The sequence below is a fragment of the Thalassophryne amazonica genome, chromosome 5, assembly GCF_902500255.1.
Source record: "Thalassophryne amazonica chromosome 5, fThaAma1.1, whole genome shotgun sequence".
NCBI classification, from domain to species: Eukaryota; Metazoa; Chordata; class Actinopteri; order Batrachoidiformes; family Batrachoididae; genus Thalassophryne; species Thalassophryne amazonica.
The window spans coordinates 73,098,509-73,114,076 of record NC_047107.1 but is presented as its reverse complement, the minus strand read 5'-3'; the positions used below and the strand labels follow the sequence as shown (position 1 = coordinate 73,114,076).

General features: G+C 39.0%; 1 protein-coding gene across 1 annotated transcript in view; it reads right to left on the bottom strand.

Moving 5' to 3' along the window:
* Window positions 1–15,568, bottom strand: part of ipo11 (importin 11) — a 457,504-nt gene that overhangs the window by 388,095 nt on the left and 53,841 nt on the right. The window contains exon 6 of the mRNA XM_034170535.1: window positions 4,374–4,506. Coding sequence (XP_034026426.1) covers window positions 4,374–4,506 — 133 coding nt within the window. The remainder of the gene's footprint in view (window positions 1–4,373; window positions 4,507–15,568) is intronic.

The window sequence follows — 15,568 nt, the reverse complement described above, 5'->3', positions numbered from 1 at the left end:
GCATTTCTGGGAAACTCACAACGTAAATGCTGTGCAAAAAAAAAAAACGCACAAACGTTTTTCACATCAATATCAGACTTCTACAAGCATGTTAAATATTTAGATTTTAATTCATATTAATATTTCATACCCATGTAACCAGTGGTGGGCACAGCCAACCAAAAAGTCGGCTTCGATAACTGGTTATCAGCTAAGTTATCTTTTATAATGCTAAACCGATAAACTGACTAAAAACATCGGAAGCAACAGCTAACTGATAGCTTTCAATTTTGTCTCCTGTACACTCTCAGCTACTAACAATCCAATTTTGAGTTTAAACACAGCCAAAGCTTCTAATAGAAAGGCGATCAATAACCCAAACACAGCCAATGAGCCAGCGCTTCTGTCTTTGTGTGCCCAGCCCACTGATGTACGGAAGCGTCATTTACCTTGACAGCATACAGTGGTCCAGCCATGAGGCGGAGGTCTTGAAATGGAAAGCAGGTTTGACTTATGGTTGTGATTTATAAATCAAATTAATCTGGATAGAATAACTACATTAGTGTAAACTCTTAAAATGTACAAAGTGATATATAACACATATCTGTTAATTTTAAAATAATGCACTAATTCTGAATATTTGAACATTAACACGCAGATGCCCAAAGGGATTATGGTTAAACTTAGCCACTGCTCATACTGATGGGTTGACTAATTCATTCTATGTAAAAACCAACACAAGTGAATCAATGTAACATGTGTTGGTGTTTAGAAATACATGTGCTTTTGTAAAATATGTCATTTTTTTCATTTGTGTAAAAAAAAAAAAAGGCATTTGTAAAGCCAAAAAGTCTGTTAAATTGTAATGGAGGATTTTCAAGATCCCACTAGACAGCGCCTAAGCGCATGCATGATGACATCACAACTATTAGGGTTAGGGAGGCGTGGTTTCTTTCAATAACAAGAACTGTCAAAAAACTCTCATGTGTGGTTGGAGTTGTAACTTCTTTTTTTGTGGCAGTCTGGCAGCCAGGCCCTTTCTGCTGGGGGCAGGGTTGAGCTCAGCTCCTCTTCGCTACCTCACTACTGCAAAATACATAGTAGACAGGAGCAAAAGGATTATAAATGTTTTTCAACGTTACTAGCTACGTGAAAAAAAAAAATATAATGCTAGCGGGCTAAAGGTTATCAGGAACTAAATTCATTAGAAGATAATTGGTCCGATGATGGTTTTAAAACTCAACTGAAACGCTATTCCACAAACAAAAACATTAGCTTTGATAATTATCGGTTATCGGATTAGCTTTATAGTGCCCACCACTGCATGTAATAGAAGAAACCATAAAATGCTGATTTAGCAGGCTAACATATCACATTTGCATGGAGATCGTTTGAAGTAAATTCATCCCAAGGACAGATTTCGATTTATGTGAAATAACTTTAATAACGTCAACCGAACAGAGCACAGAATTCTGTCAAAAAACACGATGTAATGAGATCAAAGAGTTACTTGGAGTGTTAGCTTTTCCGTATAAACGATGATTAAAAAAGTGGGGTCAGTGTTTTGGTCTTTTTGGTCGAACCAGCCCCATTTGAATTTATTCTTGATGAACCTTAGACACGGAGCTCATTTTAAAATTTATAACAGTGTCTCATTCGTTGCTGTGTGGTTGAGCAGCAGCACAGCATTACATTATCCTTCAGTCTCTGATCAAGACGTGAAAATGTGGGACTTAATACCCACTGTGATGTCTCATCAGAGACATTTCCAAACTATTTTACAAATACAAACATCGTGAAGACCAGTGATGCCGGTAACGCGTTACTCTAATCTGACCACTTTTTTTTAGTAACGAGTAATCTAACGCGTTAATCTTTCCAAATCAGTAATCAGATTAAAGTTACTTCTCCAGGTCACTGTGCATTACTATTATTTTTGCATTGTGGGTCGATAGCAGCATTAAACTTGGTCCGTGGGCAGGGGGTCGGGGTTCGACTGAACTGCCTACTTTAAGTGAGCTGTGAGCTTTTCATCCGCAGTTTTCTGCAGCAGCTACGACTCGTCCTCACCTCTTAAAGCACGGTGACAACAGCACACCTGCACTGAGCTTTACAAAGACATTTTTATGCTTTTTCCTCCTTTATTTAGAATTCTGAGCAGAGCCACTCTGTATCTGGTCGTTAAAACCAGTAGATCCTCCGCGACGCGTCAACAACTAACACTATTTTCCACTCAAATGCACCTAAACTCTCTTTCTGAGGACCACATGATGTGAAAACGCAATAAAACTTTCTTACCTGTAAATCTGGTCATGTTTTCTGCATAAATAAATGTTATCCATTCTTTGTGCTCAACCACCAAAGCAGGGGCGAATCCAGATGGAATGGGGGCGTGGGGCAAGGATGTGCCCCCCCCCCCCCACAACACCCCTAGATTAACGGTCCAGTTTTGAAGCCTTTTTTTACTACAACTACTAATACTACTTATAATTTCGACAAGTAAAATGTTTAGAGAGAATTTAAATGTTAGAAAAATGTTAGAAAGAATTTAATAGTTACATTTATAAACAATGTAGGCTAGAAACTGCAAGTTTTACTGTTACAGTGCTGTCAGCAGTTAAATATGAGGTCAAGAAAGAGGTCTTTATTTTACTTTTTATAAAACAAGTATTTATTTTCATTGAAGTCAAGAAAGGGTGACTATAAAGCGAGTTTTGGCTAAACAAGTATCATTGTCATGTTGAGGTGGCAGAGGGTTGTTGTCGACAGCTGGGGAAGTAACTAAAAAAGTAACTAGTAATCTAACTTAGTTACTTTTACAACTGAGAAATCAGTAAAGTAACTAAGTTACTTTTTCAAGGAGTAATCAGTAATTGGATTACTTTTTCAAAGTAACTGTGGCAACACTGGTGAAGACAGAACACAGGCTAAATCTGACGTGGGCTAGGAAAACAAAATAACCCTTCTTTTGAGTTTATTGGCAGTTTGCAAAGCAACATGGTGCATTGCTGCCGCCACCAACTGTTTGGGTGTGGAGCATTCATGGATTCTGATGTATATTACCAAAACTAAATTTCCATCACTGACTGAATGAACTGACAGAGTCTAGATTTGTTAATCAAGGGCCATAAAGGGCCTTTGACACCGTGTACCATCATTCTGTCGCATAGGCTCACGTTTTTTGCAAAAGTGGACATGGCAACAATGCGTTTGGACAGAGGGGGCGGAGATTTCTACATCACTATCTGGTGAACAACGCAGACAATCACCATCATGGATTTGCGACAGGAAAAAGTGAAATACTCAGTCTGCAATTCATTATCCACTAGAAGAAAAAAGCAGAAGAACGAGTGACGGACATCACCCTGTTGGGAGGAGCTCTTGTCAGTGACTGATTGGAGTGAGGCTGGGCGGAACTGAAGCAGCCAGGCAGAGCTGAAGCAACCGGCTCTGCCTGAAACCCACATACCCAGTGAGAGAGAGACAGCAGCCAGTGTGATCGAGCAGACACACTCAATCTGAAATTCTTCACTTTTGGATATATACACAGACCCTGTTTGAGCAACAGAGATTCTGCAACTTTGTCTGAGGCAAGTGAGTAATCTAAAAATAAAACATGACAGTGGTGCACCACTGAACACTTAAGTTTTATAGGCTAGCATTAGGTTAGCCTTTAGCTGCAGAATCACTGAGTTAAACTGAGTGAACATTTTATGTGTGTAAATTATTTAATCTATTTATATTTTTACTAAATAAAGCTACACAAGCTTTTTTATTGTTACGGCTGACTACAAGAACAGTCTCAACTTTAAATAATAGCTTTTTTAATTATGTTTTTTTTTCACTATCTAGTAATCAGACCTTAAAGAAAATAGTACAGCACTGTTTCATGTTTCTTTATATTGTAAGAAATACATTTCTTCATTTGTCCCACATCAGGAATATTTCAACAATAAAATACAACACTGCTGAACTTCATTTCATACCTCTGTTACTAGGCACATTCAGACTGCTCTGTCCAGTACATGCGAGAGGATTTTAATGGGAAAAACATTTCAACAGGGCGGGACGTTTTGTCCAATGTGAGCGAAAATCCGTTAAACAAAATCCAGTATATTCGGTGTCTATTACATAGAAAACTATATATATATATATATATATATATATATATATAGACAGACACACACAGGTAGGCCATAAGTATCCAAATTAAAATGTTAGAAAATGCTTGAAACATTTGAGTTTCGATGTAATGAGTTCAGCATATGAAATTTTTACTTTCTGAAATAGACAACTTTTTGATGACTGTGTAATTTTCTGAGATGCACTTTTATGTATAGATAACAACAGGTTTGTGCATGAATGTGTTTGCATGTGAAAGTATAGTTTACTACCTTTAAGAGAGAGCAGTGTCCTTTCTAGTGAGCTGAGTGCAGCAGCCTCAGCTCTGTCATAGATCTGCTGGAGAAAGCAGTCAGTATGGTGGTTCCACAAGGAGCAGGCAAAGCTGTAGATGCCAAACGCCAACTGCCAACACAGACAGACAAGCTACAGTCAATTACATAGAGGTGAAATTATTCTGGTAGAGCAGTCACCTACATCCAACATGATATAGCACCATTCTGAGGATTTTATTGTTAAGCCATACAGGTTACATGTATTTAAGCTGTATACAGTGATATGAAACATATTTTGTTTCCGAGATCACATTTTAGAAACACAGCAATTCAAGCATCATATGAACAGTTCTGAAATAATGGCCTTTAAATGCTGAATGAAAATCAAAAATTAAATCTCTACAACAGGACTTTACACCTTCGTCATTGGTGAATGAATTACCAAAGGTAACACAGCCACTGATCCACCTGGACATCTCCCAGGGTACAGTTGGGTCCAAAATAATATTTACCTTAAGACAGCCTTTGGCAAAGGCGGAACTACTTTGCTGACCATAGTATTACAGTACTTGACTGGCCTCATAGACAATACCTCATAGGTTCTCTATGGGTTATTGTCAAGAGAAAGATAGACACCAGACCCAACAATAAACAAGCTAAAGGTCACTATCAAAGAAACCTGGACTTCCATAACACCTCAGCATTGCCACAGGCTAATAACCTCCATGCCATATCGTACTGATACAGTAAGTCATTCAAGAGGGTCCTGACCGAGGACTGAGCGCATAAAGAACACTTTTCAAAAGTTCAACAATTCTGTTATTTTTTATTTTTGGATCAATCTAATGAAAAATTCCAATCTTTTGAGAGACATTTTGTATTTGGGGGCTGTAGGCCATAATTACATTTTTAGTTCAGATGTAATGAATCAATAATATAAAATTTAAATTGTGTTTCTCTCAGACCCACAGTGGAATCAAATGTAAAAAGGTGTTCCAACCTTTGACCGTTCATATATGTTTTGCTGACCAATCCTCATTTTCTTTTCTTCTCTTTTTTTATTCTGCACACTGTGGTTTAGTAAATGCAACAGTGTCCACAACAGGCACATTAATTTCTCTACAACTGTAAATGAAAGAAAATAGCAACGTAAGAGTTTTTGACTGGTATAGGTGTGTAGTCACATGCATGCACACGAAGAATCATGTCACAGCCTTCAAGAGTTCAAACAGTCATACCAAAACAAACAAACAAAAAAAAATGAGCCAATTGTGAGGGCAGTAAATTATGCCTCTTCAAAGAGAAATCTCAAGTGCAGCAAAGGTGCACAGGCTTTGATGGAGTCTTCACACATAACTACAAGGCTGGCACGTTTCTTTTTCAAAAGATCTCTCGAGCTTGCGGCTATTTTTCCCTCATCCCAGTCTAATCCGACACACAAAACCCATACTGATGAATTCTGAGTTGGAGAAGACCTTTATTATTTTAATACTTTGTTTTTAAATCATGCTACTCCATTCTGTTTCCAGGTTATGTCGAGAAGAGTCACCCCAAATGCTAGCATCCCAAATAGTGCCTCCTGAGAGCATCCAAATGCTACCTATCATTAATATTTCACCACAAGCAGCAGTACAACCTACTGAATAGACAAATTCTATAACTGCTGGATAACACAGCCATTTAATGTATACAGTGCATCCAGAAAGTACTCACAGCACTTCACTTTTTCCACACATTATGTTACAGCTTTATTCCATAATGGATGAAATTTGTTTTGGGTTTTTTTTTTCCCCCTCAAAATTCTACACACAAAACCCTATGATGACAATGTAAAAAAAAAAAAAAGGAAAAAAAAAAAGAGTTTTTGTTTTTATTTTTGCAAATATATTAAAAACAGGAAAAAAAAAAAAAGAAGTCACATGTACGTAAGTATTCACAGCCTTTGCTATAGTTTTTTTGTTTTGTTTTTAATAAATCTGCAAAAAATAATAAACATAAAATGTGGAAAAAGTGAAGTGCTGTGAGTACTTTCTGGATGCACAGTATGTTGGAGGGGGAAAGGCTTCAAAGATTATGTCAAGTGGTCTGTAATTACAGTTGAAGTGGCCAGAACACCAGCATCCTAACAGTCACAGGTGTGATGTACATCACAGATACAGATTCAAGGTGTCTTTATTATCCTCAATGGGACAATCTGTTGTGCAGCCAGTAGAAAGAACACATTCATACACACACCGATTTAAACATAACATGATGTTAAATATAACATGAAGACTCACCAGATAGTGGACATAATAATACAACATAACACAATAAGAAAAAACTAGTTAAAGAATACTCATGTGATAGTATTTAAACACTTATAACAGTGGGTATAAAAGAGCTCTTGTACCTAATGGTGCAAGGAGTGACTGGGATCATTCAGGATCAACCACACCTTCTTTATCGATATGTTTTTATGTATGGATGGCTGGTCATTTAAGGAAGCACTGGTGTTGCAGACAGAACGCCCCCCCCCCCCCCCCCAAAAAAAAAATTGATGACTGGAATGCAGTTTGAAGCAGAAACGAGGTGATAATTAGCGAAACGCTGGTGACGCTCAGAAATGATGCATGTGCAGTAAAGGCAAGGCAGGCCAATTTTTTAGGGGGAACTGTTCGAGCTGCGTTTTTCAAGGTTAAAAACCCATACCAGTAAATAAAGGAAAATGTAAGAACAAATTCAATAAAACAACAATAAAATATCTTCATAAAAGTACTGTTAACAATAAATTGCCTGGGTTTATGATAAATACACATGCGTTGGTGAGCTTTATTACATACCTACTTATTTGATGCTCAAAGGTTCATCTATTGTCAATAAAAGTCCAAAGATATTTATAGTTCTGTACAACTTCCACAGATAGACCATTAATAACTACAGGGGAAATGGCATCCTGATTTTTCATGAAATTAATTATCTGTTTGGTCTTGCTTACGTTGATATGTAAAAAGGACAAATTACACCAACTAATAAAATCTGACACCACAGGGCCAGGGTCTTGGTCAACTGAGTTTAAAAGAGACGATGACAGAACCATCAGCAAACTTAACAATAAATTGTCCTTGGTATTGACTTTGGCACATGTTGACATATAAAACCACTAACAGAGGTGAAAGGACATAGCCCTGTGGTAAACCAGTGGAGGAAATAAGAGCATCAGATAAAAAAAAAAACATAACTGATTAACACGTTGAGATCTGTCAGTTAAAAAATCCATTAGCCAGCATAAAATTCTTGGGTCAATGTTGTGTTAGCTTTTTAACCTCTCTGCTAAAATGTGCGGCTGAATACAATTAAAAGCAGAAGAAAAATCAAATATAAGACGTGCACATTACAGTCATCAAAGTGGCCTCTGTAACACACCAGATGCATTTTGTGTGTATGACCCGCTTTGTATGCCGATTTTCATTTTGGCAGCCTTGCACACTACCTGCATAAAGGCAGCATCCCAGATGCATGTCTCACATTGCAGTTGCTGTGCTCCTACAGAGAACAGAGCCTGTGCCTGTTCTTCCTGGGCGGTGTGAGCATATGCAGCAAAAATGGACAGAATAAAAGATGTTAACAAATGTTAAAATAATGATTGTTGAGTCTAAAAAGGAAAAGTTTGCATCATGTGTCATGCTTACTTATCATGTTACGCGGTAACATATGTCACGTCATAGAATCCAATAGACGTTGACATTGTTTAACCTTTATTTCGCAGACCAAGCACTCAACATAGTCAAAACTACTCCTTTTTAACCCTATTAGCTCAACCAATAATTTGCACTTTTAACTAAAATTGGAGCAACTTTAACTTTTGTCCCCTATGAATTTGACCTTTCTCACCATGTTTGGTATTTTTACCCCATAAGTCCATAGAATTCAGTCATAGATGATCCAAACTATACCTTTTAGAAATCTTTATGATCAGACAAAAAAATAAGGAATACCTTTCAATATGATTAGAGCATTTTTAAATTTTGACCCCTGCAATTCTTCCACTGACCCCTACCTGGCCGCCTATTGTCAATTCAAGTGGACACTCTGCTTTTTAAAAAAGAGTAGTGTCTAAGGTGTACTTGTGCCAAATTTGGTGCTTGCATCACCATTTGTAGGATTCCTCTGTAAATATTCTCTTATCTGCTGCACTAAATCTCTCATTTTTAAGCTTGAAACACCAGCACAGGTGATCTCCAGCAGCAGGGTTACAGACCACTGACCTGAACTGAATGTAGGAGGTATGAATGTCAGATTCAACCATCTGTCCATGTTAGATCTGTGACAGACATCCACAACATACAGCCTGCCTCTTGATCGATGTAAGTTGAAGTATCAGCCATGTGACTGGCATCATTTTTTGACAAATTATCTCTTAAAGTGGATATGACACCTAAAAAATTAGGTAAAACTGATATAAATATCAAAATATATATAGAGTATAGTAAGCTGAAAGTGGTTTTAATTATTATCACTGAGAAATAAAGTTTGGACAGTTTCTCAAAAGTGTGTTTCTTGGAAAGCGCGCTGGCAGCGTTCCATCAACGGTCACGTGATGCCGTGACATCACAACGTGTAGAGTCCTGTCTTTGTCTGTTTGATTGACAACAGGAACAGATAGACCTCAGCATGGACAGTGGTGAGATCAAGAACTTTTCTGACTCCTCTTCAAGTGTGGATTATTTCTGACTCGGATCCTGAGGATGTTGCAGCAGTGATTAGACACTACAGATTGGAGACGTATCTTTCGGACGAACATTCAAACCAGGAGCATTCTGGCAGCGAAAATAATGCCGACGGTGTTCATGGCGTAGCCGAAGCAGAGGTAAGAGACATGGCAATTCCGATGGATTTTGAAAGGCTGCAGAATATGGAATGGTAAGATTTGTTGTTTGATTTTTGTTGCTGCTGTTTATAACACTCTAATTACAGTGGTCCCTCGTTTATCGCGGGAGTTACATTCTAAAAATAACCCGCGATAAGCGAAATCCGTGAAGTAGTCAGCGCTATATTTTGCAATTATTACAGATGTTTTAAGGCTGTAAAACCCCTCACTACACACTTTTATACGCCAGATTTGGCGCAGCTCCGACAGCAGACAGGAGAGAGGTGTGAGTCGCCCACTGCTGCTGCGTTTACCAAGCCCGCAGACTCAGTAAGCGCATCGGAGGCAGTGAGAGCAATCGCGGTGATGCCAACCGGTACCGTAAACGCAGAACACAATGTGCTGTAAAAAAAAAAAGAAAAAAAAAGAAAAAAAAAAGCATGCAAAATTACACTAAAAAAAATCTGCGAAACTGCGAGGCTGCGAAAGGTGAACTGCGTTATAGCGAGGGACCACTGTATAGCATTTTTGATTCTAGCATCTGTTTACTGCCATTGTTATTGTTCCAGAGCCGCGACAGTGTAGCTATTACTTGCGGACCACCGTCATTACCTTCGGGTTTTCGCCGTTTGAGTGCCTGGCATTGCATTCATCCGTGTTCAGTTACGTTTTTTTCACGAAAGAAAGATCGCTGAAAACAACAGTGAACATGTAGCCGCCTTGTTTACTATGTACTGCACTGATATTTTTACAAGTACCTTGACCATTTCAAGATTATTGTAAACATATTATTTGGGGTTGACATTTTATGTGTTCCTGTGAGCGGTGCGAGAATATGGAGACGGTAGAGGAAAGTGTCTGCTGTCGGGAGCAAATGCGGGTGTGTGAGCAGACTGAGTGGCAGCCTGACATTTCGTGCATCACACAACACCGCAGCTTTCGATCAATCTGCCTGGACTTGAAAAGGCTAAAACCTTTTTGCCCTTGTGTTTGTGCAATATGCTGCGACACACTGGTCAGACATATCGACAAACAAGTCCCTGACAGCTGTGTTTAATCAAAGTTTCAGCCGCTAAAAAAAGTGTAAACAACGGCCGCCAAGCGCGCAAGCCCATACGGTCTACACGTAGTGACGTATTTCAGGCTTGGTGCTCAGCAGGAAGCTGGTCACGGGGCATGCACATTTTTCAATGGCGGGACGTTCAAATGTTGTATATAACGGTAGAACCGCGTCCATTTTCCCAAAACGCTTAGGTTGACCGAATTATATAACCTTTGTTAACCCAAACAATTCAACTGTCAACCCCACTGAGGTCCTTAGACTGGGTCTCATTAACATAAGATCACTGTCCTCAAAATCACTGTTGATCAATGATCTAATTATTGATCATCACTTAGATATGATTGGGCAATGTGAAACCTGACTTAAACCTACAGCTGTCCTCCCCTTAAATGAGGCCTGCCCACCAGCATATACATTTAGTCACGTCCCTCGTGATGCGAAGCAAGGCGGGGATGTTGCTCACATTTATAAATCTAGGTTTAGCTTATTAGCTGTTGGGGGTTACAAATATAGTTTGTTTGAGCACCTGATTCTCTGCTCTGCTCAGGATATTACACATTGCCAAGGTCAGAAGAATAAAAATCAGTCGTATTACTTTGTCACTGTATATAGGCCTCCGAGCCCATATCTGAATTCTTAGATGCATTTGGTGCATTCATCTAATTTGTCAACTAGTGTAGATAACATTCTGATCATTAGTGACTTTAACATTCATATAAATAAGCCTTCTGATCCCCTCTGCAAATCATTTATGGAAATTGTGGATGCATTAGGATTTCGGCAATGCATTCGGGATTCGACGCACATTAGTGGAAATACCCTGGATCTGGTTCTCGCACATGGTATTGCTGTCACGAATATTGACATCATGCCTCTTACATCAGTGGTGTCTGATCACTGACTTATTAAGTTTACAGTTTCGCTGCCGTGTTTAGTGGAACAACAACCTCATATATCATTACGGCGATGCATCAACTCCTCCACTAAGACTGAACTCGAAGCTAGACTGCCTGATGTCTTACACATTTGACAAATACCCAGTCAGTAGACAGACTTGTGGATAGTTTAAACTTAGTGCTCAAAACTACACTCGACATGATTTCACCACCTGTGTTAAAACTGCGCTCCCCCAAATCACAGTCACCTTGGTTCAATGATTATCTGCATGACCTCAAGCATAAAGCAAGAGGTCTAGAACAGAAATGGCGTCATTCAAAATTAGAAGTATTTCACCATGCATGGCGTGATGCTATCTTAATCTATAAGCATGCATTAATGGCTACAAAGCGGACCTACTACTCTACTACTCTGATTTGATCAACAAAAACAAGCATAACTCAAAGTTCTTGTTCGACACGGTGGCAACACTTATGCATGGACAACCACCTGTGGTTCGCTCTCCTTTTACAGCACAAGATTTCCTGGATTACTTTGGGAAGAAAATAGAAGACATCAGGTTAAACATATCCCGGCATGCCTTAACCCAGCCACTACACCCTGCTATTGAGGTGGGCGCCACTACTGAGGTATTACCTAGATTTACAGAATTTGAGAGTATCTCTCTAGGCATGCTGACAAAACTCGTAATGTCAACAAAAAGTACAACCCGTTTATTTGTTCCTATACCAATAAAACTGTTTAAGGACCTGTGGCCCACTCTTGGGCCAACTGTGCTGGAAATTATTAATCTTTCTTTAACTTCTGGATCTGTTCCTAAATGTTTCAAATCTGCAGTGATTAAACCATTACTTAAGAAACCTAATCTTGACCCTAGTGTATTGAAAAACTATCGGCCGATATCAAATCGATCATTTTTCTCTAAAATTCTGGAAAAAGAGGTGTCACGGCAGCTCGTACACTATCTTACTGAGAATAATCTCTTTAAGCCACTGCAGTCTGCTTTTAGAAAATATCATTCCGCAGAGACGGCTCTCACTAAAGTGGTGAATGATCTTCTGCTTACAATGGATTCGGACACCACTATGGTTCTGTTGCCATTAGATCTCAGTGCTGCATTTGATACACTGCATCATCATATTCTACTTGATAGGCTGGAAAATCATAATGGGATTACTGGGAGTGCCCGTGCATGGCTGACGTCATACTTGACCAGTCGTTCTCACTGTGTTTTGTACAGTAACACTACCTCTAACCTTAGTGACATGAAATTTGGGGTTCCACAGAGATCTGTCTTAGGCCCCCTGCTTTGTCCCCTTTATATAGCACCCCTTGGGCACATATTGCGGCGTTTTGGGATTACCTTTCACTGCTATGCAGATGATACTCAGTTATACATGCCAATAACTGCTGGTAATCTCGTTCACATAAAATCCTTAGAAGATTGCCTTGCAGCAGTGAGAAGTTGGATGTCTAGAAACTTCCTACTTTTAAACTCTGATAAGACTGAAATGATGGTTCTTGGTCCAGTGAGACATCGGCATCAATTGGACCAGTTAACGCTCAGCCTCAGCTCATGTGTCATACATCACACTGACAAAGTGAGGAACCTTGGGGTAATTTTTGATCCTTCGTCCTATTACTAGGACTGCTTTCTTCCACCTGCGAAATATAGCGAAGATTCGCTCCATCCTGTCTATGGCTGATGCTGAGACCCTGATCCATGCATTTATCTCTTCTAGACTGGACTACTGCAATGTTCTATTTTCTGGTTTACCGCAGTCTAGCATTAGGGGTCTCCAATTGGTTCAGAATGCTGCAGCCAGACTTCTGTTACGAAGCAGAAAGTACAACCACATTACACCCATTTTGGCATCCCTTCACTGGCTTCCTGTCTCAGTGAGATCAGATTTTAAGGTTCTGCTACTAACCTATAAAATTATTCATGGACTAGCACCTCCCTACCTAGCTGACTTAATTAAACCTTATATACCGGCCCGGGCTTTACGTTCTCAGGGTGCAGGACTACTTTGTGTCCCTAAGGTGAATAAGAAGTCTGCGGGTCACAGAGCTTTCTCTTATCGTGCCCCTGTTCTGTGGAATGATCTCCCTGCATCAATAAAACAGTCAGATTCTGCGGAGATTTTCAAGTCCAGCCTTAAGACGCACTTTCATATGGCTAGCATACTGGTACAGTTTTGTTTTACGCTTTTTACTCTTAATTCATTTATTAGCAATTGGAGCAGGCTGCGGCATCAACTACCTAAATTCTGGGTCTTTTGTGAAGTTTAGAGCTAGTGGCCAGTGATCACTTTAGTATTTCTATGTTTTTCTTGTTGTTTAATGCTGGCAAATTATACCGTATTTTTTGCCTTTCTAATGCCTGATTCTGTTTTTTCTCTCTGTTTAAGGTGCAGCTCCATCCAGAGATGAGCGTTGTATTCATGTTGGCGATCCTCCTGTCCTGTGCGCCAATAGCATTTCTTGTATATTCGTCCGTGAATTGTTCTGTGAATTGTTCTGTAATTTATGTTTGTAGCATGTCACAACCAGAGGGTCACCCATTTGAGTCTGGTCTGCTTGAGGTTTCTTCCTCAGAGGGAGTTTTTCCTTACCACTGTTGCTCTGGGGGTTGGTAAGGTTAGACCTTACCTGTGTGAAGCGCTTTGAAGCAACTCTGTTGTGATTTGGCGCTATATAAATGAAAATAAATTAAATTAAATTTGTTACATGTAATAAGACTATGTTCTCTTTAAGTGTCATATCCACTTTAAATCTAAATTAACTGAACTAAATGTTTGCCACAGCTGTAAATAAGAACAAAAAAAATTATCAATAAAGAAGTCACTAATTTAACAATCGCTAATGTTGGTTAATAAGCACTGAACAGATGTACTTACACATACATATTAAAATCAGAACACGAGTTACAGCCATACAAAGAAAGTGACAAGAAAATCTATTATTTTCTTACACCAAAAACTGCAAATGCATGTCTATTATGTGCAGGAAATCAGCATGTTTACCTTTTTCACAAAAGCACTGGGAAAAGAGAGGTAAATTACAATAAACACAAACTATTTCCTCCATTTGAAAGCTGATTCCCTGTACCAGTAGAGAGCACTCACACACCAAAGATATCCCAGTAACATACAGATCATTTTGTTTGATGATTTGTTTATGAAAACCCATCCTGCAGGATATTGCTTCTTCACTGCTTTTCAAAAGCACAAAGGCAGGCACCAGTTATCACCTACAGTACAGCATTACTTTCAAAAAATTACATTCTTGAGAGGCACAAAAAGCAAACAACCCAAACAATGTCATTGCTGCTATTTAACATACAATACACAGTGACCTTGCAAACTACGCAGACACCATTTTTATATTCAAATTTTGTGATTTCCACACTACTGAGCAGTCAAATGTTGAATTGTTCCTGAAATGCTTTATTAAAAATAAATAAAGTAAATGAATGAATGAATGAATAAAGACAAAGATATGACTATTTCAAAAAATAGCAACTTTCATGTTACTCACATGAAATTCATAGGAAATGTATTCAATATCCATTATTGCATGAGCAAAGCTCCTTGTTAAAATTATGAAGCCTTGAGTCCAATATAGAGATGTGATAAGGAAAGTAAATATTGAGTTCTAGGCTCATTACAGACATTAAATCAATCTGGGATGTGATCATTTTATTCTTTGTGTTTAGGCATCTGTGGATGCTTTTACTCTGCAGTGTTGCACTGTACTTGTCCAGCATATAATTCTGAAGCGAATGCAGTAAGCTGAACCTACGTGTGCTCACACGTATGCACACACACATTAAACCAGATCAAAAGTGCTTAGACAGCACAGTGACGCTACACACATTTTAAAGTATCACCCATGTGTAAGGATAAATTTCATCAGACTTTTAAACAGTCAGGTTGAACACCAATACACTATGGCTGAATATCAATTCTACCCCTCAGCCCTTCCCCTTACCCCTTCCCCTTCGTTTTGCGCAGGCACGAGAGACAGAGGGGTGTCTCAATTCTCTTTTTGGAGCGCTGTGGAGGAGTAGGCGGAGGGCTACAAACCCCTCCAAACGGAGTGAATCTGGATGCACATTCCGTTTGGAGGGGTACTAGGAGCTTACCGCTGTCTCCCAAGAAACAAACATGGCACCCAGAGCCACACAAATGAAAGTAGCTTTCATTACAAATGACATTTAGAAAGTTATAACTTGCCAAAAAACTTTACAGGCAACTGCCTATGACAACAACGTGTATGCTGCTGGATGCATGTTGCGTATATTGTCGTTCTGAAGAATATCGTAACTTCGCTCATGTGCTGAGGCGTTATAATGCATATACGAGGTCTGTTAGAAAACTA